This window comes from Selaginella moellendorffii, unplaced genomic scaffold (genome assembly GCF_000143415.4).
Source record: "Selaginella moellendorffii unplaced genomic scaffold, v1.0 SELMOscaffold_69, whole genome shotgun sequence".
NCBI lineage: Eukaryota > Viridiplantae > Streptophyta > Lycopodiopsida > Selaginellales > Selaginellaceae > Selaginella > Selaginella moellendorffii.
The window spans coordinates 499,549-520,723 of record NW_003314330.1 but is presented as its reverse complement, the minus strand read 5'-3'; the positions used below and the strand labels follow the sequence as shown (position 1 = coordinate 520,723).

Genomic DNA, 21,175 nt, shown 5'->3' with positions numbered 1-21,175 from the left:
GAGAAAAGTAGATTCAAGTGGGCATGCTCTTAAGTTCGGCCCAAGTGGACTGTAAATTCAAACAGATATGGTATGGGCTTAATGTTGTGAATTGGAATCATATGGTTTGTCAAAAGGATTCTAAAGTCGCAAAGGCCTCAAACCAAAAATCCCATTCATAGCTTTCTAGTCACTCAAGCTTGGTCTTTTAGTTCTTGGCATTTTCCTGCTCGTAGCACCACAACACTGAATGGCTGTACACTGTAGGAGGCACCGGCGTTGGAGGTGCCGGCTTCGGAGCTGAAGAAAACAAAATGTGAGATGCTTTGAGAAAGTAACTACAGAAACTGGCAACCTTAGTTCTGCTCCATTAAGAACAATAGTTTCTGGGTAAGGTAAGGTGGTGTCTATGATTCTAAGCCTGCAATAACAAAACACACAAACAATGAGGGATTTATTCTAAGATCAAGCTTAGCATACCATGTTGCTTCTTCTGTGAGAGTCAATTCAACGACATCATCTCTTGCATTGAAAGCTATGCAGAGATCACCAGTATCATTGTCTTTCAGAGTGACAGCGAGAAATTTACTGCAAGTGAAAATTTGTCAAGGTTATTTTTCCGAAATAGACGAACTGTACCTGTTTGGATCAGTCCATAGAGGTTCTTCCTCATATGTTGCTCCGTGCCATTTGATCATTTCTGAACTTACGAACTTGTTCTTCTGCCACAAGTAAAAACACAGATGAGATATTGAGATTGCGTGCCATATGTTAAAACCTGTAATAGGCTCTCGTGTTGACTTCGCAATAAAGAAAGAGATGAAATAAGATTAACTGTGTGCATTGCGGAGGCTAGCTTCTGCCAGTCAAATTGTCTAACATTTTGTGTTAGATAAAGAACTGCTCTAAAAACAAACTGTCTTACATAGCCTTGCCGTCGTCTAAAAGTCCAGATTCATCTCCCATATTTAAGACGGGGGTCCCTCGCGACAAGAATTGTGTAACAAGAAGATTGTGGAGCTGCAAAGGAGTAGGAAATGAGGCACAATCAATTTTCGGGGTCTAAAATACCTGAAGTTCGACATTTGGCTCCGTTTTGCTGCTAAGAACGTTAGTTCAAACACACACAACGAAAACAATGCTCTGAAAGCATATCATGTTTCTTCTAACCTGTTAGATGTTGAATCTGATAGCGTTGAGAACCCATATGCATTCGTTATGTGGTTTAGAGAAAAAGATGGCCCTCGCTCATCTGCAAACATATCAGCACTGGAAAGAAAGCACTTTCTTAATCTTACTGAAAAGCTATTAATCATACCTTCCGCAAATTCTGGTTGCGAGATCACCCTGCTTTCCTTGTTCACCTCGAAAGAAACTAGTCATATCCATTTGAAAGTTTATGTTGCATTCGCACCACCGTTTCCAGTGTGGAAACTTGAGAGGCTGGAAGAATCAAACACAGAGGAAACAGAGTGACAAACAAACTTACACATGAATTACCTCGGGAACAGAAGACAATGGTGAGTACGGATCCGCAATCAGTTTCGTAGATGCAAGGACGGGATCAAAAGTGATAGCTTCGAGAAGAAGTGGCCGAGAGAGATCCTCTCCATGCGGTCCTCTCGTGAGATCACGAGCATTGACAAAACAAAATCCGTCTACATGGTATTCTTCGACCCAATAACGTAAACTATCCACAACCTGAAAAACAAGGAAGCTGTAATACAAAAAGGAATCCACACTCACCACTTTGTGTACCGCAGGATGGTTACAGTTGAAAACGTTCGCAGCACCGAACTTTGATTGCAAAATCCTAAGCATTTAACGACACGGAACTATAAACACCTTGAATGAAATGACATGCATACCGTTTTTGTTTGTCAAGAATGTAGTAAGTCTGATTATCAATTCCACGAAAGGATACAGTTTCCGGATCCTCATCTCCTTTCTCAGAAGTGTGTGTATACACCACGTCCAAGATCAACTACATAGAATAACCTTTAGAGAAAACAAAACAAAGAGCAGCGTCACCTCAATGCCATTTTTGTGTAGCGCTTTCACCATTTTCTTGAAGGAGATGCTTGCATCCAGGCTACTACTACCAGAACCGTAGTCTTCCATTGGAGAGAAAAAGCTATGAAAAGCATTGGAAAGTCGAATCAAATTATTTCAGTTTGAGATTTCATACCTGAAAGGATAATAGGGACCTTGAGATCTATCGTAAGAGAAAATTGGACGTACAATAATCGTATTAACACCTTCATGTTCAACCAGAATTAGCAAAAGGAACACTTAGCCTGTCTTCTTACCAAGAGACTGAAAATGTGATATCTTTTCAACGAGTCCCAAAAATGTACCACGCAATCGCTCGTCCAGCCCACAGGAGGAATGACTTGTAAACCCTGCGACATCCAGTCTGTAGGCAACAACTTGTTCCAGGGGAATACTGAAAAGCTCATACATTAGAAACTAGCAATGGTTTTGGAATCTAATACCAAGGGGATGATTCCTCTTCCCAGTCAAACGTTGGCACATTTGTTGGCAGTAAGCCTAGAGCAGTAGCAGGCGATGGTAGTTCCTCTACACGATAACACTTCACTATTTTCAGGGACAAAAAGAACAAAAGCTCAGTACCTTGGCCTGGGATGAATGGAGAAACAAACTTGGCGTAAGGGTCTAATAGAATGCGACGCTTATGGAAACGATTCCCATTTTCCCAGGTTTCATCACCCTGTTTGGAATACCTGTTAGTAACTTGATCTGATAAACGAGATTGCCACTCACTCTACATCTGTAACCATAGCTGATAAAACCTTCAATGCTTGGAAGTTGTACGTGCCAGACGTCTCCAGTTCTATGTGTGACAGACTCGAGATCAATTTCCATCTAAAACACCAGGAAAAAGGAGGTTAGAAAACACAGGCACAGGAACTTACCGCTGGCTCAACGTCATTCGGGCCATAGAGGCAGAGCGTAACGTTTGCAGCATTTTTGGAATACAGAGCAAAGTTAGCGGAACCATCCGCTTCTAGAGTTACGCCGAGAGGATCGGGGCGTCCAGTGCGCAGTCCCAAAGGGACGCAAAAGTTTGAGCCGGAGTTGCTTCTGAAAAAATTTGCAAGAAATGTTAGAACACGATGCAGGGAGAAAAGGCCTACTTGATCCACATGTCTTTGCTGTCCTTGCACGCTGGCTTGCAGAGAACGAAGCTAACGTAAAAAGGTGCCATGTTTAAAGGAAGCTCGAGCTGTAGAGTTTGAACACAGGATGCGAGCTGCTGCATAGGTGTTTGCATTGCCTCGTTCCTGTGCGAACAAATCAAATAAAATCTATGTTTAACGCAGATAATTGATATGAGAGAACTTTTCTTACTTTCCACCGAGAAATTTTGTACTCGCAGGAGCATCGTTGGGCTCAAGAAGTACCCAGTCAGTGGAATCAGACCTGAAGAGGCCCTGTCAAGTTACCAGAGTCTAGACGTTCATGGAAAAAAAAAAAAAAAACACAAAACAAAACAAAACAAAAAGTTACCCAGTGAAGAAGAATATGAGACTCGCCTGGAAAGATATCGGGTAAGTTTGCCTCAACATTCACCATGTATTTTAACGAGTTCTCTTGGACAGAAACTCTGACCTTCAGTGGAAATTCACGATCACACGATGTTCTCGTGAAAAAAAGGAAGAAAGAAAATTCACGGACCTGGCCACCACTTTCCGCGTGAAACATATACTGAGCCCCATCTGTCCTCCGTTGCTGAGATTTTCTATCCTCTTCTTGTGTAGGAACGCCAGAGTTTTGCCCTTGTGCTCGACACCTCCCACTCCAGCCACTTCGACACTTCCGATCAAGTGTCGGTCTCCCCCATCTCCGCGGGAGTAACACCTAGACCCGAAATTTCACGCAATGCAATGCGATCAGAGAGATTTCTTGAGCCAAGCAGGCAGATTCACAAGCCCGAGCTACGAATACTTACATTTCCACGGTCAAGACGCGCCGCCATGGAATCGCCTAGGCCTCGCAGCGCCATATCCATCCTGACAGCTCCAGGTGCAAATATATTAAACTCTTAGGTCAAACTAATTCAATGCAAAGTCTTTTGAGTTGTAAACCCTAATGAAACGGTGCCATTGAAAGTCAATAATCCAGAAATATTCAGGAGCGCCAGAGTTCAATCGAGATCTCCGCTCAAAATCGGATCATAAAGTCAATGAAAGTCAATAAAAAGTCAACACAGTCAATGCCATAAGAGAAGGGTTCTTTTACGAGCTTGTCGTAGGCGTAATGGAATGTTTGCTCTGTACCGTGGGCGTCCACGCCGTTGAGAATGCTGCAGAAAAAACTGCATACGAATAGCAGAGCTGTTCATCACGCCCGGCTGGGCAGCACCTTGAAAACATAGGGAATCTCAAGTGTTTCGGGAAAGGTTGATGATAGAAGTCCAACAAACCATCCAGATCCGGCAGAGCCCTCAGAGACTTACAAAGCTCATCCCTGAGAGAGGTCTGCAGAAACAAGCTAGGATCCAATAATAAAATGGCCTCGAAACTCACCAGTTTCGGCAGGTCCTGCGTGAGAAAACCACACAAGAATTTTTCACCAAACAAACAAGCCATTGTTAAATCATAACATGAAAATACAACACACAAGGAACGCAAACCATGCCCGGTGCCTGAAGTGTGAGCACTGCATCAGAAAAAAAAAAAAAAAAGTCTAAGTGCGAAACTCAAATTTTGCTAGAAAGAATTTTTCCAAAAACCCATACCTAAATGTGGCATTTCAAACCCAAAGGGTTAAAAACAATTTCATTTCTATCTAGGTTTTGTTCTGGATCCTGGCGAGCGATGTATCGCGGGCGCTCTTAAGGATCGATTTATCCGCCACAACGAAGAACGTCCCCACCGCTGGGAAGCAAACCAGGATCGCCCGCCCGGTGGGCTTGATATTCTTCCTCACCCACTCGAATTTCCGCGCCGACAAGAGCACAATTGGAGCAGTGATCGCCGTCGACAGAAGCGCGCCCTTGGCGCCCGCTATCGTCGCTTGGTTGGTCGCCTCCATCCTCTCGCGAGCTCGCGCTTGCGCTTGATCCTCCGCCATTGTCGTCTCCTCTGCAAAGCCCTAGAGCCCTCTCGCCCATTTAAACGACACCAGATAATAGAGTTTGGATCGAACCTTCGATAGAAGCTTCTCTAGCGGTGGCTATGGAGGACTCGCCCATGGTCGTCAAGTCGCTCTTTGTCTACCCAGTCAAGTCGTGCAAAGGGATCGAGATTGACGCCGCCGCGATCTGCCCGACTGGTAAGATTGAATGAATTTCTTAGAGCTCGCATTGCCTGCGAAAAAACGAAGAAAACTTATCCTTGAAGAACAGGATTTCGATGGGATAGGCACTGGCTTGTTGTCAATGACAGAGGAAGGATGCTCACCCAAAGAGTGGAGCCAAAGCTTGCTTTGATCCAGCCAATTATGCCTCCCGAGCTTTTCACTGCTCCTCTACAGTCTCTACCAGCGAATTCTTCAGTGTGTAAGCAGAAGAAGCACAAGAAAGAAAGAACTTACTCTTTCTTCTTCGTAGCATTCCAAGCCCCGGGAATGGAGACCACGCTTCAAGTCCCTTTGTTTGGCAGCAAAGAGAAAGTCCATGCTTCGGTGTGGGAGTGGTCTGGCGGAGCACTGGACGAAGGAACAGCAGCACACAAGTGGTTCTCCGCTTATCTTGGAAGAACTTGCCACCTTGTGCGTCTAGATCCTGGTAAGAAATGTTTGACAGAAATTTAAACGCAGACAAGTACGTGGTGATAGCTGCGATGGAGCGACCGACTGATACCGAGTATGCTGACGGATACAAAGCCTCCTTCACCGATGGTTTTCCATTTCTCGTTGCTTCCCAGGTTCGTCTCTATCGTTAAAGTTCTCTCTTTGATCTTCCGCAGGCTTCTCTTGACGCTGTGAACAAGCGCTTGCGGAATCAACTTCCAATGAATCGGTTCAGGCCAAAGTAAGAAGATTTTGCTGTCTGGTTTTGTTTGCATTTACCTCGGTGCAGTATAATCGTCCAAGGCTGCGAGCCCTTCGCAGAGGATACCTGGCGGACGTTTAAGATCAAAAACCTGACCTTTCATGGAGTCAAGCTTTGTGCCAGATGCAAGGTTCGCCTGAGCTTAGAAAACTTGGAATTCCCACTGTTTGAACTTACTTGTAGATACCTACAATCAACCAAGAGACAACCGAGATGGGAGCCGAGCCGACCTTGACACTCATGGAGTTCCGCAAGGGAGAGATGCTATGCGCTGTTCAATCTGTGAAAAACAAGGTAAGTTCTTTAAAACGTTAACATAACTTGCCTGACCTTTGTTTACAAGTGCAGGTTTTCTTCGGCCAAAACGCTGTTTGCGTGGAGTCCGTGATGATGAAGAACGAGTTAGTTCGTGTTGGAGATCCAGTTCGAGTGGAGGAAACTTTGCAAGTCCCATCTGTGTGAAGTTGTGAAAAAAATACCATTTGAGCAAAACGTTACACAAAACTTGGAATTCCACCGCTTGAACTTACTTGCAGATACGTACTCGTTGCGATGGGACATATTATGGACTCTATTCTTAAAAGACAATATCTGAAACTTTACTATCAAGGGAGATGAGCAAAACTAGCATTCGAGTGGAGCTTTAATTTTTTCCATGATCTTAAAATGAGATGAGGTAGATTGTTACGACATCTGCACGAATTAACAACCCACAATTTTGCACAATCTACAAACTAGATGAAAAAGGACATTGACAACTTCAATAACACTCCCATAAATGCAATGCAATCAAAATGAAACTCCACTGCCACCTCATGAAGAAGGCCAAAAACTTTACACAGATTCACATACTGGGGTTTTGGTTAACTCTTTGTCATGTTCTTCTTCTTCCTGGGTGGAGTCTCAGCCGAGGTCCGAAAGGTACTTGAAAGAAATGCCGCACGGTGTCTTCGTTGTGGAGGGCCTGCAGACCTAGTGGATTATGACAAGGTGTTGAAGGCGTTCTTTGTGCCCGTGTGGAGGTGGCCGGCCAAAGGGCCTGGAATTTCCTGTAATGATTGTGGCCTCCTAGTTCCTGCAGATGTAGCAACGATCCAGCCGCGCTCACCTGGAGCTGATCTAAGTTCTAAGTTCATGGAAGAAAGCAAAGCCCCACTCAAATGCTGGTCTTGCTCCACTCCCTTGAGCCCAAGCTTCAGGTATTGTCCTTCCTGTGGCTCACCAATAAAGGGATAGCTGCTTAAGAGTGAGCCCAGAAAGCTCAAAATTGGTGAGTGAGTGAGCCTGTCTTGTTTCTCTGCATCTATCAAAAGTTGCTGGAAAAAACATAGCTATATGAAAGTTGATTCCAGAGGCTCGCTGGAGCAGCCTTCCAAAAAACGAATTTACAGCATTTATCGCGCAACGCGATGATTAGTTTCAGCGGAAACTGGCAGAAAGTTTCTCCAGCTCGCAAGTAGAAGTTAAATATGCCGCTCGGCTCGCCTTCTAAGCCCACAGTCGACGAAGTAGTGACAGTCCGGTCACATATAGCTAGCTCTCTAGCGTGCTATCGTCGAAGTATTGGAAGAACAGCACGGGAGGCGGCTGTAGAGTAGCCACGCACTTGAACTGCAAGCGTTCAGGAATGTCAAGCGATTGAATTGCACTGCACAGAATCGATTATACCTTGTGCTGCTTGTACTTTTCCCGAACGCCAGGTAGTGTACTACTCTTTGTTTGGAGGCCGTGAATTGCCAGAACGCACGCCTCAAGTTGTGACGGTCGATATCCACTGTAATGCTGCAATGTAGTGCTCTGAACAGAAACAAGTCAGTGATGCATACAGCGATACAGGATTGCATACCCAAGGCCTTGCAGAAGAGTCTATCGTGATCCTGGCCAGAAAAACAATTGACGCCGCTACAAGTGAAGAAGAAAATTTCAGAAAGTTATATTCCAACAGCGTAAGTTCTGCCAGGTAGTTCCCCAAGAATTCCAGTTGCAGTGACGGGACCTGAAACATGGACAAATCTCCGTCAGAAGAACTCGAACAGCGATTATAGACTAGAGATTCCGACCTGGTAAGAACTTTGAGCAGCTCTGATAAATCTCCTGAAAAACAAGACCAATATAAACCTCATCAAACGCTTGCCAATATCGCGCGCACCTTAAAAAAGTTTTTGTCGTAGGGACAGCGAGGTCAAAACGCAGATGCCGCAAGACTTTCCTTTCCATGTCTAACACTTCCTCTCTCGTGTAGGTATTGTCCGTGATGTAGCAAAAATCTTCTACTTGCGGTGCACAGATCTCCTCATACTTGCTGGAAAAACCACGTTAGAGAATAAGCTTTCACATTGCGTTGCGACGAACTTACGAGGCTATTAGCATACAGGAAACTCCAAGCAATTGCAGCGTTTGACGGGTGACATGATTTGCCGACAGGTATTGATCGACGTAAGAAACTGTGAGATAGAGCGTATCTGGGACGAGTTTGTATTCCTCCGCTACCTGTACAATCATAGACTATGTTACCTCGCGGAAAGAAAAGAACTTCTCACCTCAACTAGCCAGTCTACAAGGATCGCTCGCATATTAGCGTTGATGTCAGTCTGGATCACTTGCATGTAGTCTGGATTATATCTTTGTCTGACCTGTATAGAACGTAAGAACAGAAAGAAAAAGCTCCGAGAGATGAATGGCACACTGACCTCACTCCTGCGAATGTAGTCGAAGATATCCGGAGCATACACGCTACACATTTGAGGATTGTCATGTGAATCGTCGATGTCTTTCACGCCCTTGAGCACGACTGTGGAGAAAAACTTTTCCATGAGCCATCGATCTAAGCAAAGGGTCGATACAAGCAAGCCCAAAAGACGTACCTTCCTCCGGAGCATTTGAGGCGGCTTTTTTCTTCCCGGCAACCGCGCTCCGGGATTTCGCAGAGACGCCTGGAGCGCTGTTTGGCAAGATCCCTAGCGGCCGACGCTTCTTCGCTGGAGGAACGGCATCGGAGGAGACGGCGGCGCGCTTGGATTCAGCTTGCGACTTCCTAGCAGCGGCGCGAGTGAGCATCCGCTGCGCATTCTCTGCCATCCCACCCCCGATAGATCAAGCCTAGAGGCGCCAACCCTAGAAAACTTGTTCCCTCTCGCCCATGTATAAACCTGGTAGCCCGCTCTTTTTCCATGAGTGCTTCAAACTCGCGGTCGCGATCCCGCCAAGTAGCTCACACAATCCCCGGTTATCAACGGCCGGGAGTGCCCGTGAGCAACACCGTCGGATGTCCACCACGTGTCGCCTGCTTGGCGGGAATGTTTGAAAAGTAGCCCTAATAATGATCGTCGAGAGTTCGATCTCTCTTAGCCAAAGTTTCCGTCGGCCGAATCGAACCAAAAATTCCACCGGGAACGTCGTGTCTCTTGTCTTAGGGTTAAAAAAATTTAGTAAATTTTAATGCTGGTTTTAGTTTGCCCGCGCCGCCAAAGGGCAACGCGGCGCTCTGCCTTCGTTTAGGGTTTTCCAACACAAAGGTAGCCCTTAGGGTTCATCGCCTGGGAGCTGGCGCCGTTTTGATCCCTGCGATCGGCTGCTCCTCCCACGCCGGCGCTCAGGTAAGCGGTCGATCGCGCTCCAGCAGCTCAAGTTCTGTGTGCTCTTTTGCAGAAAAAAAAGACCAAAAAAATCATAAAGGGGAGGGAAAAAATAGAAAAAAAAACACACCATGGCTCAGATTCAAGTCCAGCCTTCTCCCGGCAGCGCTGGAGCAGTGCCAGTCCCAGTCCCGGTCTCTGTCCCGGTCTCTCCGGCGGCTCCAAACCAGTTCTTCTCGACTTCACTCTATGTGGGCGATTTGGATCCGAATGTGACTGAGGGCCAGCTCTACGATGTCTTCAACCAGGTTGCTCCAGTGCTGTCCATTCGGGTGTGTCGGGATCTTATCTCCAAGCGCTCCCTCGGATATGCTTATGTCAATTACAACACTGGTCAGGATGGTAAGTTTTGCTTCAGTTTTCCTTTCTCGTATCTCTTACTTGGGTGTCTTTGCAGCCAGCCGAGCGCTGGAGATGCTAAACTTTTCTCTCGTCAATGGGAAGCCGATACGTATCATGTTTTCTCATCGGGACCCCAGCATTCGAAAGAGTGGAATGGCAAACATTTTCATCAAGGTACGCAAGCTTCTTTTGGTTCTCCGCGTCTGCATTGATCTTTTCTGCCTTGCAGAACCTCGACAAGAGCATCGACAACAAGGCACTGTATGATACTTTCGCGCAGTTTGGGAACATCCTCTCGTGCAAGGTGGCCGTGGACAGCAGTGGTCAGTCAAGGGGCTATGGCTTTGTCCAGTTTGAACAGGAAGACGCGGCACAAAGTGCTATTAAACAAGTGAATGGGATGCTTTTGATTGAAAAGCAAGTGTTTGTGGGGCCTTTTGTCCGACGGCAGGAAAGGGACTTGACAGGGGGGATCGCAAAGTTCAATAATGTGTATGTAAAGAATCTGGGCGACGCGACCACCGACGACGATTTGAAGCGGGTTTTCGGAGAGTTTGGGCCGATTAGCAGCGCGGTAGTGATGCGGGATCCGGAAGGGAAGTCCAAGTGCTTTGGCTTTGTCAACTTTGAGAATGCTGACGACGCTGCTCTGGCTGTAGAAGAGTTGAACGGGAAGAAGATGGATGACAAGGAGTGGTACGTGGGAAGGGCTCAGAAAAAGTCCGAAAGGGAGGCCGAGTTGAGGGCCAGGTATGACCAGGAGAGGAAGGAGCGGAGTGACAAGTATCAAGGCGTCAACCTCTACTTGAAAAATCTGGATGACACCATTGACGATGACAAGCTCCGAGAGCTGTTCCACGGGTTTGGAACTATAATCTCATGCAAGGTTAGTTGTTTATCTCTTTCTCTTTCTTATGCCAGTGTTCAAGCCACGCTTATATTTTTGGACTTCTGGAATACTTGTAGGTGATGCGGGATCCGCAGGGACACAGCAAAGGATCTGGCTTTGTGGCCTTCTCCACGACAGAAGAAGCCAACCGAGCGGTACGTCTCTTTCATCCAAACTTCTACGCGGTGTCGTTTCTAATTTATGGTAAAACAGATGACTGAGATGAACGGTAGGATGGTTGCAAATAAGCCGATTTATGTCGCGCTGGCCCAAAAGCGCGATGAAAGGCGGCGATTCAACGTGAGTAGAAACCTTCGTGCTTGGTCTCTTAACGAACGATCAATTCAATGTTTGACAGGCTGCTCAAGCGCAGTTTGCACCATTCCGGGTTCCGGTCGGGCTAGGACCAGCTGTTGCTTCGAGTGTTCCCATGTTTCACCCTGGAGCAGGGATGGGGCAGCCAGTTTTCTACGGCCAGCATCCGCCAGCTTTTCCACCTCAAGTAAGTGTCAGCCTCTGCATCAAGGCATTGGTTTTTCTAACGACATCCACTTCGTTTCTAGCCGGCTGGATTCGCGTATCAGCAGCAGATGATGTCTGGAATGAGGCCCGGTGGACCTCAATTACCTTTCTACTCTCTGCCGATTGTCCAACGCCAACCTCAACCACAGCAGCGGCCGAACGCTCGCAGGGGCGGTGCTCCGCAGCAGCAACAGCAGCAGCAGCAGCAGCAGCAGCAGCCACCGCAGTTGATGTCTCAACAGGTATGTTGTGTCTGTGTAAGAGAGGAAGAACTAACTTCGGTTTTTGGTGATGGAATAAAGCGAGGACGCAACTTCCGTTACACTCCGACCTCTAGGAATTCGTCTGATGCGGGTGGGATGCTTCCCGTGCCACTAGAAGCCTCCGAGACTGGAATTCTTCCTCCGATCAATGTTCTTGCCTCTGCTTTGGCGTCGGCATCACCAACCGATCAACGAGTGGTAAGTTTTATCGTTTTGATACTTGGGACAATACTTATATGTGAGCACTCGAACAGATGCTTGGAGAGCAGCTGTATCCGCTGGTGGATAACTTGGAGCACGAGTGCGCGGGGAAGGTGACGGGCATGCTGTTGGAGATGGATCAAACCGAGGTGTTACACTTGATTGAATCGCCTGAAGCACTCAAGGCCAAGGTTGCGGAAGCTATGGACGTGTTGAGGAATGCAAAGCTCTCTTGAGCGTGAGCGAGATTTTTTTCCTTCTTTTTTGGCCTTTAAAATGAATTTTTGATGTGTTTCTTTTGATTTAAGTACAAGTTGATTCTCTGGGATATGCATTGTTAATAACCTCCGTTCTTACAAATAAACGTTGCGAAAGAAAGAACGCGTGTTAGGGTATGAATCGATGGGAAGGAAGAAGAATTCGCTCTTGTGGGCGCTCCAGCTCCTTGCATTTCTGGCGCTCGTCTCCGGCGATCAGGACGACCAGCGCTTGTCGATCATCGATTCAGGTTCTAGGGTTCTAGACGGGGGAGATGCCGCCAAGATCGAGTGCCCGGTGAGCTGCCTGCGCGCGGATCCAGTGTGTGGGGCGAACGGCGTGACGTATTGGTGTGGCTCTCGCGATGCCGCTTGCGACGGCGTGGAGATCTCGCACACCGGCTACTGTAGCCCTGGAAATGGAGGAGGTTTGGGAAAGGGCGCCATGGCCGGGCAGGCTTTGCTTCTCGTCCATCTTGTGTGGCTGATGCTCGCTGGAGTGCTGGTTCTCTTTGGGATTCCTTGATCTGGACGACTGGATCTACCGGTTGATTGTTTTGTGTAGAATTTTTTTGTAGGAATTTTTAGAGACAATTCATTCATTCATTCATTTCGTTTGGCTGTATATTGGACTAAATTTGCTGCCTTCATTTATACATTGTTTAATTCATTCATTCATATATTATTTACAAAAGTCCGATGAAATATGTATATGTGATAATTGCTGTAGCCCGTTAAAATATGTAGCTATGACAATTGCCATAACCATTTCGTCCAATCTCGTTGGCATCAGTGTTGTCCTGCCTCGTCCCTTGCGGCTGTCCTCAGTCATACAAAGGTAAGCCTCTGTAGTTTGTAGTCGAAAGGCCAGGGGGCTATGATCAGATTTGTCCATTAAATCCAGCAGCCGGATATGGGAGACGTTTTCTGCCATTGTGTGAGATAATCAACAATGTTGCAGGGAATATAAGTTGGTAAAACAGGATATTCCTTTTCCCCTTGAGGGTAATCTTTACCTTCAACTCTTAATGTTTGAGATACTCCCTGTCCCCACCCTCTCTATCTCTTCCATGGTGGCACTTTATTTCATGGAGGCAAGAGGAGGCTTTAATGTGGGATTAGGCTAATAGGACTATTTTTGGTGCACCATTCTTGACATTATTAAATGCATTTTGAAATTGAAATGGAAGGAATATATATTATAATTCAAAAGAATAGAGCAACACTTAACACAAAACTAAATTAAAAAATAGAAAACCAAACAGTGGGCATATAAAAAGTGGAGATGGTGGTCTTTTGATAATTTAAAGCTCTAAAAGTACACTATGTAGCAATTTAGAACTGGATCCATGGTGTTTCATATTTGATCCTGTAAGAGATGAACAAAGCCATCAAAACCAAAATATAAATTGTAAGACCAAGGCAAAATATAAATTGTAAGGATGTAACTCTTATTTAAGAAAGTAAACATGTTTTAGAATTTATTTTAAAAAAAATCTAAATCCGTTAGATGGTAAAATATATCAGAATATCAAGACATATTAGGGATATCGACTATACCTCGAGAAAATAAAAAAATATTTTCACTCATTAAAACATCCTACTCTTTTAAAATATTCTCAAAAGAAACAAGAACTTAAAGCTAATTTTCTTATTTTTAAATACAGAATTTCTTAATAAAAACACTTGTCTTGTTAAATATTCTACTAAATATAAAAAATAAGTTTTTTCTTGTTAAATATTATATAATATTACAAAATTGTAAAATGGTTTATCTATTTTTAGCTGTATTTTTAAGTTTTTCTATTTCCAATACTCATAAAGCTTATATTTACAATTTAGTGGGTTTTAATTCAAAACTACATTGTCAATATAAAGATACTATAATAAAAGTTATTAATATCAAAGATAGAAAATAATTATGGATTGAATTTGAAAGACATTGGAGAGGAAAAACTGAATTTTGGTATGATGTTAAAATAATAGGTGAAAAAAATGATGAAGTAAATCTCATTTACTTCATATAAATATAAAGATCTAATGCTTGGTCAAGTTGAATCATGTCGTTTAGTATATTAATTTTTAAATACATGTTATTAGTAATTATTAAGAGTGGTTTACACTAACAAGATCTTATAAATGAGATTCAATTTTATTTACAAAAATAAATTTATTTTATAATTCAAATTGATAAATACTTTTATATATTAATGTAAAATTACATTTATAATTACTTTTACTTTAATATTACTCAACATAATTGAATGTCAGAAATATAAAACTTAAATATATTAAGGCAAACATTGTTTCATTTCCAGTGTTAAATAGGTTTTGCAATATTGAATTATAAAGTAAGACACTCATGCATTAGAAAATCAAGTTTGCAGTTTATTATATTACAAGTACTTACCTAGCAAATGCTATGCACCGCAAGTAAGTAGAGCAACTATGGAGCCTTAGGAGTGCATGGTGTTGTCACCATGCCCTCTTCTCTTCCCGACCACACATGCATCCCGCCCATTAGCTGCCACAACATTGAGCCAATATTTTGGCTAACCATGGCCACCAACCCTGGCCCACGCTTGGGGTGGACTCCCCTTCCAGAGAACCATGGCTTCCGAGGTTGCCCTGGGCCCGGGATCGGACGGATGCAGGGGTTTGGCCCCTTTGTTCTTATTATTATAGATAATAACTAAATCAAATATATTTAATCAAAAGAACATTTTAATTTTAAGTTTTATATTAAAATATAAATTAAAAAATATGATAAGAACTATAATTAGCTACTATAAGTGTATCAAATTTAAAATCATTAAGTAAATACAATCTAAACTAAGCCTCTTGGAACTGTATGTGTGGATTGCTATTACATATAAACATTAAACTTTTAAAGCCTAGCAACCATTGTCTGCTTTGTCATGAAAACCACAATTTTAAATAAGTAGAAAAAAATAATTATCATAAAATTCAAAGTACTATTATAGTGTGTTTATATTCTAAAAACTTATACCAAATAATTGAGTACGATAATGCAATTTAATTGGAGAAGAATAAGTTTCAAATATAAAACAAGGTTATATTTTAATGATAAGTACACTCACAAGGACAAAAAACTTTGTTCACTAATATACAAAGGTTAACTATGCAATATATTTTAAAAAGTTTAGAGAAAAAAGTGATTCAATCTTCTCAGGCAAAAGGAATATTTAATACCAAAAATATTAATTAAGTAGTTATTATAATTTTGACAGATTAATTAAAACTTTTTGTTTTTCTTTATTTATTGACAATATAGTTATCACCATCACAGATACCTTATTAATGCAATAATTTTATTCGAAGAAATTATTGCTATGGCTAAATTATGATTAACAATCATGTAATATTTGAAAAACATTTTAAAAACATTTTTATAATTTTTTTGGAAATTATATTTTGAGATTTAATATCATAAAAATTTAAAATTCTATTTTATTAACATATTAAATTGATTAAAGTATAAAAATAATTCATTTATTTAAATTACTTAGCTATAATGAATGCTTTTGTATGACTTTAAATATGAAAAAAATGGAAAAAAAGTATTTATATGCCAATAGTTTTGAAAATAAATCTGTATTATCCTTAAAATAACATATTAATTTAATACTTTAAATTTAACAAGTCTTTTGAATAATGCATTTCACCTTTTCACTATATTTAAGTCAATATAAATCCATAGCCATAATTTTTTTATAAAATTTAATTTTATACTCTCTTTTCAAAATGATTAAATAATTTTTTGTTTTAGCATTTGTAAAATTCTAGATGATAATTTAATGATTTAGTATTATATATGAGGTGAATACATTAGTCTTTTAGATGATAGCATCTCATGTGAAAAGATTTTCATGCAAATTACTTGAATGGTTTGAGTAGAGTGGTTAAAGATCCATTCGGAAAATAAATTTGTACTTATTGAAGGAGTTAAATAATTTTAAGTTTAAATTTTTTACATGATTTATAAATTTTATTTGTTTAACATAATGATATATATGACATTTTAAATTGAAAGTTTTTATATTGAAGAGGAAATGAATATTGTTATAATGCCAAAAATTAGAAATAGTAGAAAGTGCATTAAAGATAATATATTAGATAAGCTTTCAATCTTTATAATATTTTTTCTCAATTATATTTATAATTTAATTTTTTAAAATATATATATTTTGGAAATAAATTTGAAATAAAATGAAATTAGTATTTCCAAAATGTTAAATATATAAATGAACAGTGAGGCTAGATATTTGGAATTTTTTTATAATTGAGATCTACTTTTCATCATTAAATGAATACTCATTGTCCATAATCATTTTTTGAAATTTTTATAGTCATTTGTTTTTATCCATGAAGTGCAATGTATTTAAATAACTGTTTTTTTTTATATTTTATATGAAAATAATAAATATATTAACATTTTTTAAACATTCATAAAAAATAATAAACATGTTGAATATTTTTTTCTTTATGATTATATTTACACTCTTGATTGTGCCTTACTGGGATTGATCTTTTCTCTCCAAACTTTAACCAAGGCTGTTTATGATGGTGAATCCTCATTATTCTTTCATGTCAGCTCACTAATGCCATCTATAGGTGATTTTGCTCAATCTCTCAAACAATGCCACAGTCTAAAAACTGGCAAAAGAATTCACATGCAAATTCTGCAAACAGAGTACCAATACAGTAGGTTCCTAGCTAACAAGCTCATAGAAATGTACGGGAACTGCGGGAGCATCCAAAATGCAGCCCAAGTTTTCCACGGGATCATAAACCCCGACCTCTTCTCGTGGAACATAATGCTCAAAGCTTATGCCCAGAACGGGTGTTTGTGTGATGTTTGGAACTTTTTCACTAGAATGGGACAGAAAGACGTATCCTCGTGGAACAAACTTCTAAATGCTTGCGCAAAATATGGAAGCGTTGAAAATGCGCTGCTTGTTTTCGAGAAAATTCCGGAAAGGAGTGTAGTTTCGTGGGGGTCAATAATGAATGCAGTTGCCGCGCCCGGGCATTGTATACAACAGGTACAAAATCTTTTTGACGAGATGCCTCAGCGAGATTTTGTCACTTGGACTGCATTTCTCAATGCACTTACTCGCGAGAGTTCTTGCTCTATAGTGGATGCTAAGAGAGCTTTCGAAAAAATGCCAGCGCATGGGATTTATCCATGGAACATATTGCTTCTGGGTTACATCATGGGCTCTCAAAGTCAAGTTGCTCTGGATCTCTTCTCAAAAATCACTCAAGAGAGATCGTCCATGGTTGACGATCGAACTTTTGTGGTTGGTTTCAAGGCTTGTGCTCGAGTAGCACGAGAGTCTCATGAGGAAGGACGGAGCACTTGTAAGTTTTTGGAAACTGGCATGGCTTTGCATGCTAAAGCACTCAACTTCGGCTTGGACTGCTGCTCCAATCTCTTCCTGGCTAGCACACTGATCGACATGTACTCCAGCTGTGGGAGCTTGATCGACGCTCGCCGGATCTTCGATCGAATGCACAGCCACGATGTCGTCTCCTGGAACGCGCTACTTATGGCCTACGCTCAAAACCACGAAGAAAAATGCGCTCTCGATCTACTCGAGCTTATGACGTGCTCGCCGGATCGACTCACATTCGCTGCTGCCGTAAGAGCCTGCTCGAGCCTTGCTGTGAAAGAAGCCGACCAGGAAATCTCAGCCAAGAACGTCAAGATCGATAGCCTCAAGCGAGGACTCGCAGTTCACTCCCTGATCGTCCGCAGGAGTGGCGGAGGGGTGGAACTTATAGATTCGCTTCTAGCTAGCAGCTTGATCGACATGTACTCCAAATGCGGGAGTATGATCGATGCACGGAGTGTCTTCGATCGAATTCCAATCCATGGAAGCTCCATCGACGACGCTGCTGTGCTGTGGACCTCGCTCTTGCTGGGTTACGCTGAGAGTAGCGAGGGAGAGATCGCAGTGGAACTCTTTTGGAAGCTCCAAGAACTTGGGGATCAAGGAGGAGAGACCTTCCGCGAATCAATATTTCTCGCGGCGATCAAGGCCTGTGGCAGCATTGCCAGAAGCCCTTTGCGATCGATCCATGGCGAAGCTTGCCGGCAAGGAATGATCCACGGTCAATGTGGTCAATGGGCCGACGCGCTCGAGACGGCCCTGGTTGACTGCTATGCAAAGGCCGGCGACTTGAAAGATGCCAGGAGAATCTTTGACTCGTGCAAAAGGAATCCAGTGACGTGGAACGCACTCATTGGTGGCTATGCGCGCCACGGCGACGTGATTCGCGCGTTTGAGCTCTTCTTCCAGATGCACGATGAGGGATTGGCGCCGGATAGTGTGACCCTCCTTTCGATTCTCACGCTGTGCAACCATATGGGGCTGGTTGATCAAGGGAAGAAGATTTTCGAGGCAATGATCTTGGCTGGTAGTGGAATTCGGGTTGGGATTGAGCACTACCACTGCGTGATCGATCTCCTGGGCCGCTCCAATCGCATCAGTGAGGCCGTGGCGATGATCCGGTCGATGCCATTCGAGCCCAATGCAGTGACGTGGAGAACACTGCTGAGTGCGTGTGGGAAGTGGAGGAATCGAGAAATCGCCCGCGATGCATTCCAATCTCTCATGAAGCTGGATCACCGGGACACTGCCGGGCATGATCTAATTGCTAAGCTCTTCCTGACAAATAATTTCAAATCTTCTTAGCATTTAATTATATAAGCATTAAGTTTAATAATTGTTAACTTTTTCACAAACGTTCTTTTATCTTCCTTTCGATTGATTGGTCTTGGTCGATTCGATTAGCCAAAGGAAGAGCGAGCTATACCAGTCTTCTTTCTCACTCTTTATTGAAAGATTTCTACTTGGAGAAGGTGTCGATGATGGTGGTGTGAAGGGGATCGCTCAAGTGGGTGACCCAATTGTCGAGTGGCCCCTTGCCCGTGGCTGCCGCCTGCACAGCGAATCCAAACGCCGCCACCATCGCCAGCCTCGCGTGCTTGATCTCCGCCAGCTTTAGCACCTCCTTCCTCTCGGGATCCGCCGCCAGCCCAAGCGGATCAAAGTAGCTCCCGCCAGGGTACAGCCGCTTCTCTGGATCGAGCTCCGTGTTTCTTTGGAATTCAATGAATCCAATCACCAGGACTTCGATCCACACCAGCGCGGTGATGGTGAATGGCAGAGAGAATCCAAAGTAGCTGGGCCCTTGGTCCAATTCCACCTGCATTTCATCCGTCCAGGAGCAATTAGATGATCATCCGATGACGAAAGAGGATAGAGACTAGGAGCTTACCTTGCCAGCATCTTGCCAAGTAACGCCAGTGAAAGTCTCCACCGCGATCGCGCCAAGGGTCGCAAGCATTGCCCAGCGGCCATGGATGAGCTCGCACTCGCGGAACCTCTGGAGTCCAAAGATCTCCGTGTAAGGCTGGAGGGGAGTGGCCCGGATTGTCGACAGATCCTCGACACGCTCGCCCAGGAGCTCGCCAGGCATGTTCTTGGCGAGGCTCGAATCCAGCGAATCCACATCGAATTGGAGATAGGTTGGGGGCTTACCAAGTCCAAGTGGATCGAATCCATAGTCGCCCACCAGCGATCCGTCGAGGTAGTCTGGGCATTTCGCCCCCGGAAACCACAGCGGGCGATTTGCACCGCCCGACGAGGAGGATTTCTTGGTCACCTTCTTGGTGCCCTTCTTCTTCCCGAGTCCAAATCGCGCTACAATGCCGCTGCTCCGTGACGCGACCTGTGATGTCGACGAGGCGGCGGCATAGCCCACGAGATCGCGGACGCCACAGCCCGTGAAGGACGAGGCAGCAAGAGCCGACGCCATAGCTATGCTCCTCCTGGGCGTGCGCTCTTTCTCTACAAACAGGGGATTTGATTGGAGTATCCTGGCTCGAGAGATCCTGACCGTCAAGACCAGAGCGGGATAGCGATCCGACGGCTTACAAATTCCAGCTTATCTTGTGGTCGACCGCGAGAGTGAATCGAACTTGACTCGCTAAGAAAAAACAAAGATAAAGGTAAGAAATAAAGGTTTTCTCATTAATTTAATACAAATAAAATAATAATAAATAATATGAAAATGTGAGTGTTTAGAATATGGAAAGGGAATATAGAAAATATGCATATTAATTAACTCAAAAACCCTAACTTATATACAGGAGTGAGAGGTTCGGATTGAAACCAATCCAACGGCTATTAAAATCCTATTACGCTAATATTAATATACGGCATCGTAGCTGTACACTTAGCCCTCACATCATCCCCTCCTCTCGGAATAATGGAAGGCTGTTAGGGTTCTTTTGTAGACAAGCCAAGATTTAGAGGAACGTCAAGAGAAGGCATCGGTGGATCTGTAGGTGGTATTAATTGTTCATGATCCATTTGTATGAAGCGTTTTAACCGTTGCATATGCACAATCTCCGGAGGATCGGCCTGCTAGATGTCATGTCGAACTTCATAAACTTGTGGTTCAACTTGCCGCAACACCCGATACAGTCCTTTTCACTGCGCAAGGAGCCCTTTAAATAAACCACGTACCATAAAATGGGGAAAACAGACTAACACCAAATCATCCACTTTGTACTCCACAGGTGGATGATGATGGGAGTTGTAGCACTGTTGTTGTCCCATTTGTACGCGGCCTAAGTGTTCAATAGACTCTACTCGGACAAGTGGAAGAATGCTCGTCAAATATTGATCCTACGACTTAGCATCGGGAGCTCATGGCAATTGCGAAGGTAAACCTAGCTCCGTTGGTAATATTGGATCATGACCATATAGGAGTTTATATGGTGAAGCACCAATAAAACTCTACACCCCTGTGACATAGACATACCGAAGAGACAATAAATAACCATCCCAATCCGAATGTTGAAAGTTCATATACTTTGCAATCATCCCTTTGCATGTCCGAACAAGCCGTTCCACTAGACCGTCTGATTGTGGATGATAAGCACTTGTGAAAGTGTGGCGTATTCCCAACCGAGACGTCAAAACACGAAATGCCTCAGCCATAAATGCGGAACCATTATCTGAAAGAATCCG

At 43.3% G+C, this 21,175-nt stretch overlaps 8 protein-coding genes across 12 annotated transcripts; 4 read left to right on the top strand and 4 right to left on the bottom strand.

Moving 5' to 3' along the window:
- Positions 1-10: 10 nt before the first annotated feature.
- Positions 11-4,039, bottom strand: LOC9653829 (isoamylase 2, chloroplastic). Of its 5 annotated transcripts, XM_024659647.1 has the most exons (24): positions 3,953-4,033; positions 3,679-3,861; positions 3,511-3,612; positions 3,352-3,434; positions 3,138-3,284; positions 2,916-3,084; positions 2,764-2,865; positions 2,614-2,710; positions 2,475-2,559; positions 2,289-2,425; positions 2,168-2,237; positions 2,011-2,113; positions 1,848-1,963; positions 1,726-1,792; positions 1,480-1,680; positions 1,298-1,422; positions 1,150-1,248; positions 1,051-1,078; positions 905-999; positions 758-854; positions 619-701; positions 460-567; positions 335-400; positions 11-279 (listed from the first exon to the last, which is right to left on the bottom strand). In XM_024659647.1, the coding sequence occupies exons 1-24, from the start codon at positions 4,010-4,012 to the stop codon at positions 174-176; spliced, it is 2,529 nt and encodes an 842-aa protein (XP_024515415.1). In that variant the 5' UTR covers positions 4,013-4,033; the 3' UTR covers positions 11-173. The 5 variants fall into 5 exon arrangements, 4 of the variants coding, with proteins under 4 accessions (XP_024515415.1, XP_024515416.1, XP_024515414.1 ...); XM_024659648.1 differs by having other exon boundaries at positions 1,480-1,792; positions 3,511-3,607; positions 3,953-4,039; XM_024659646.1 differs by having other exon boundaries at positions 1,480-1,792.
- A 673-nt stretch (positions 4,040-4,712) lies between these two features.
- On the bottom strand, positions 4,713-5,102 carry LOC112340729 (early nodulin-93-like). The gene has a single exon (XM_024659657.1). It carries the CDS (start codon positions 5,074-5,076, stop codon positions 4,792-4,794), a length of 285 nt encoding a protein of 94 aa, XP_024515425.1. The 5' UTR covers positions 5,077-5,102; the 3' UTR covers positions 4,713-4,791.
- Positions 5,103-5,127: 25 nt separating this feature from the next.
- Positions 5,128-6,519, top strand: LOC9653828 (mitochondrial amidoxime-reducing component 1). Its single transcript, XM_002985688.2, has 8 exons — positions 5,128-5,277; positions 5,351-5,503; positions 5,555-5,731; positions 5,782-5,870; positions 5,913-5,977; positions 6,026-6,128; positions 6,182-6,292; positions 6,347-6,519. Exons 1-8 carry the CDS (start codon positions 5,181-5,183, stop codon positions 6,458-6,460), a joined length of 909 nt encoding a protein of 302 aa, XP_002985734.1. The 5' UTR covers positions 5,128-5,180; the 3' UTR covers positions 6,461-6,519.
- Positions 6,520-7,315: 796 nt separating this feature from the next.
- On the bottom strand, positions 7,316-9,136 carry LOC9653827 (cyclin-A3-1). Its single transcript, XM_002985584.2, has 9 exons — positions 8,863-9,136; positions 8,689-8,789; positions 8,539-8,631; positions 8,355-8,488; positions 8,148-8,300; positions 8,059-8,092; positions 7,845-7,994; positions 7,667-7,795; positions 7,316-7,609 (listed from the first exon to the last, which is right to left on the bottom strand). The coding sequence occupies exons 1-9, from the start codon at positions 9,074-9,076 to the stop codon at positions 7,532-7,534; spliced, it is 1,086 nt and encodes a 361-aa protein (XP_002985630.1). The 5' UTR covers positions 9,077-9,136; the 3' UTR covers positions 7,316-7,531.
- A 312-nt stretch (positions 9,137-9,448) lies between these two features.
- Positions 9,449-12,178, top strand: LOC9653500 (polyadenylate-binding protein 2). Its single transcript, XM_024659555.1, has 10 exons — positions 9,449-9,594; positions 9,647-9,975; positions 10,031-10,149; positions 10,205-10,861; positions 10,942-11,019; positions 11,078-11,164; positions 11,223-11,366; positions 11,428-11,628; positions 11,689-11,847; positions 11,904-12,178. The coding sequence occupies exons 2-10, from the start codon at positions 9,705-9,707 to the stop codon at positions 12,084-12,086; spliced, it is 1,899 nt and encodes a 632-aa protein (XP_024515323.1). The 5' UTR covers positions 9,449-9,594; positions 9,647-9,704; the 3' UTR covers positions 12,087-12,178.
- Positions 12,179-12,228: 50 nt separating this feature from the next.
- On the top strand, positions 12,229-12,777 carry LOC112340710. The gene has a single exon (XM_024659557.1). It carries the CDS (start codon positions 12,253-12,255, stop codon positions 12,631-12,633), a length of 381 nt encoding a protein of 126 aa, XP_024515325.1. The 5' UTR covers positions 12,229-12,252; the 3' UTR covers positions 12,634-12,777.
- Positions 12,778-16,861: 4,084 nt separating this feature from the next.
- On the top strand, positions 16,862-18,829 carry LOC112340699 (pentatricopeptide repeat-containing protein At1g03540-like). Its single transcript, XM_024659536.1, has one exon. The coding sequence runs from the start codon at positions 16,862-16,864 to the stop codon at positions 18,827-18,829; it is 1,968 nt and encodes a 655-aa protein (XP_024515304.1).
- On the bottom strand, positions 18,826-20,027 carry LOC9653499 (chlorophyll a-b binding protein CP29.2, chloroplastic). The gene is made up of 2 exons (XM_002985583.2): positions 19,416-20,027; positions 18,826-19,343 (listed from the first exon to the last, which is right to left on the bottom strand). Exons 1-2 carry the CDS (start codon positions 19,953-19,955, stop codon positions 18,984-18,986), a joined length of 900 nt encoding a protein of 299 aa, XP_002985629.1. The 5' UTR covers positions 19,956-20,027; the 3' UTR covers positions 18,826-18,983.
- Between the last annotated feature and the right edge of the window lie 1,148 nt (positions 20,028-21,175).

What these genes read in the sequence shown, in the direction of transcription:
- LOC9653829 (XM_024659646.1), bottom strand. Translation starts at nt 4,012, where the DNA reads ATGGATATGGCGCTGCGAGGCCTAGGCGATTCCATGGCGGCGCGTCTT. An exon ending in ACGCGGAAAGTGGTGGCCAG is followed by an intron (nt 3,613 to 3,678) that starts GTCCGTGAATTT and finishes TTTCCACTGAAG; the next exon opens with GTCAGAGTTTCTGTCCAAGA. An exon ending in TCCATTCATCCCAGGCCAAG is followed by an intron (nt 2,560 to 2,613) that starts GTACTGAGCTTT and finishes GTTATCGTGTAG; the next exon opens with AGGAACTACCATCGCCTGCT.
- LOC112340729 (XM_024659657.1), bottom strand. Translation starts at nt 5,076, where the DNA reads ATGGCGGAGGATCAAGCGCAAGCGCGAGCTCGCGAGAGGATGGAGGCG.
- LOC9653828 (XM_002985688.2), top strand. Translation starts at nt 5,181, where the DNA reads ATGGAGGACTCGCCCATGGTCGTCAAGTCGCTCTTTGTCTACCCAGTC. An exon ending in ATGAATCGGTTCAGGCCAAA is followed by an intron (nt 5,978 to 6,025) that starts GTAAGAAGATTT and finishes ACCTCGGTGCAG; the next exon opens with TATAATCGTCCAAGGCTGCG. An exon ending in AGCTTTGTGCCAGATGCAAG is followed by an intron (nt 6,129 to 6,181) that starts GTTCGCCTGAGC and finishes ACTTACTTGTAG; the next exon opens with ATACCTACAATCAACCAAGA.
- LOC9653827 (XM_002985584.2), bottom strand. Translation starts at nt 9,076, where the DNA reads ATGGCAGAGAATGCGCAGCGGATGCTCACTCGCGCCGCTGCTAGGAAG. An exon ending in ACTACATTCGCAGGAGTGAG is followed by an intron (nt 8,632 to 8,688) that starts GTCAGTGTGCCA and finishes CGTTCTATACAG; the next exon opens with GTCAGACAAAGATATAATCC. An exon ending in TCCTGTATGCTAATAGCCTC is followed by an intron (nt 8,301 to 8,354) that starts GTAAGTTCGTCG and finishes TGGTTTTTCCAG; the next exon opens with CAAGTATGAGGAGATCTGTG.
- LOC9653500 (XM_024659555.1), top strand. Translation starts at nt 9,705, where the DNA reads ATGGCTCAGATTCAAGTCCAGCCTTCTCCCGGCAGCGCTGGAGCAGTG. An exon ending in TTACAACACTGGTCAGGATG is followed by an intron (nt 9,976 to 10,030) that starts GTAAGTTTTGCT and finishes GTGTCTTTGCAG; the next exon opens with CCAGCCGAGCGCTGGAGATG. An exon ending in CACCAACCGATCAACGAGTG is followed by an intron (nt 11,848 to 11,903) that starts GTAAGTTTTATC and finishes GCACTCGAACAG; the next exon opens with ATGCTTGGAGAGCAGCTGTA.
- LOC112340710 (XM_024659557.1), top strand. Translation starts at nt 12,253, where the DNA reads ATGGGAAGGAAGAAGAATTCGCTCTTGTGGGCGCTCCAGCTCCTTGCA.
- LOC112340699 (XM_024659536.1), top strand. Translation starts at nt 16,862, where the DNA reads ATGTACGGGAACTGCGGGAGCATCCAAAATGCAGCCCAAGTTTTCCAC.
- LOC9653499 (XM_002985583.2), bottom strand. Translation starts at nt 19,955, where the DNA reads ATGGCGTCGGCTCTTGCTGCCTCGTCCTTCACGGGCTGTGGCGTCCGC. An exon ending in CTTGGCAAGATGCTGGCAAG is followed by an intron (nt 19,344 to 19,415) that starts GTAAGCTCCTAG and finishes GATGAAATGCAG; the next exon opens with GTGGAATTGGACCAAGGGCC.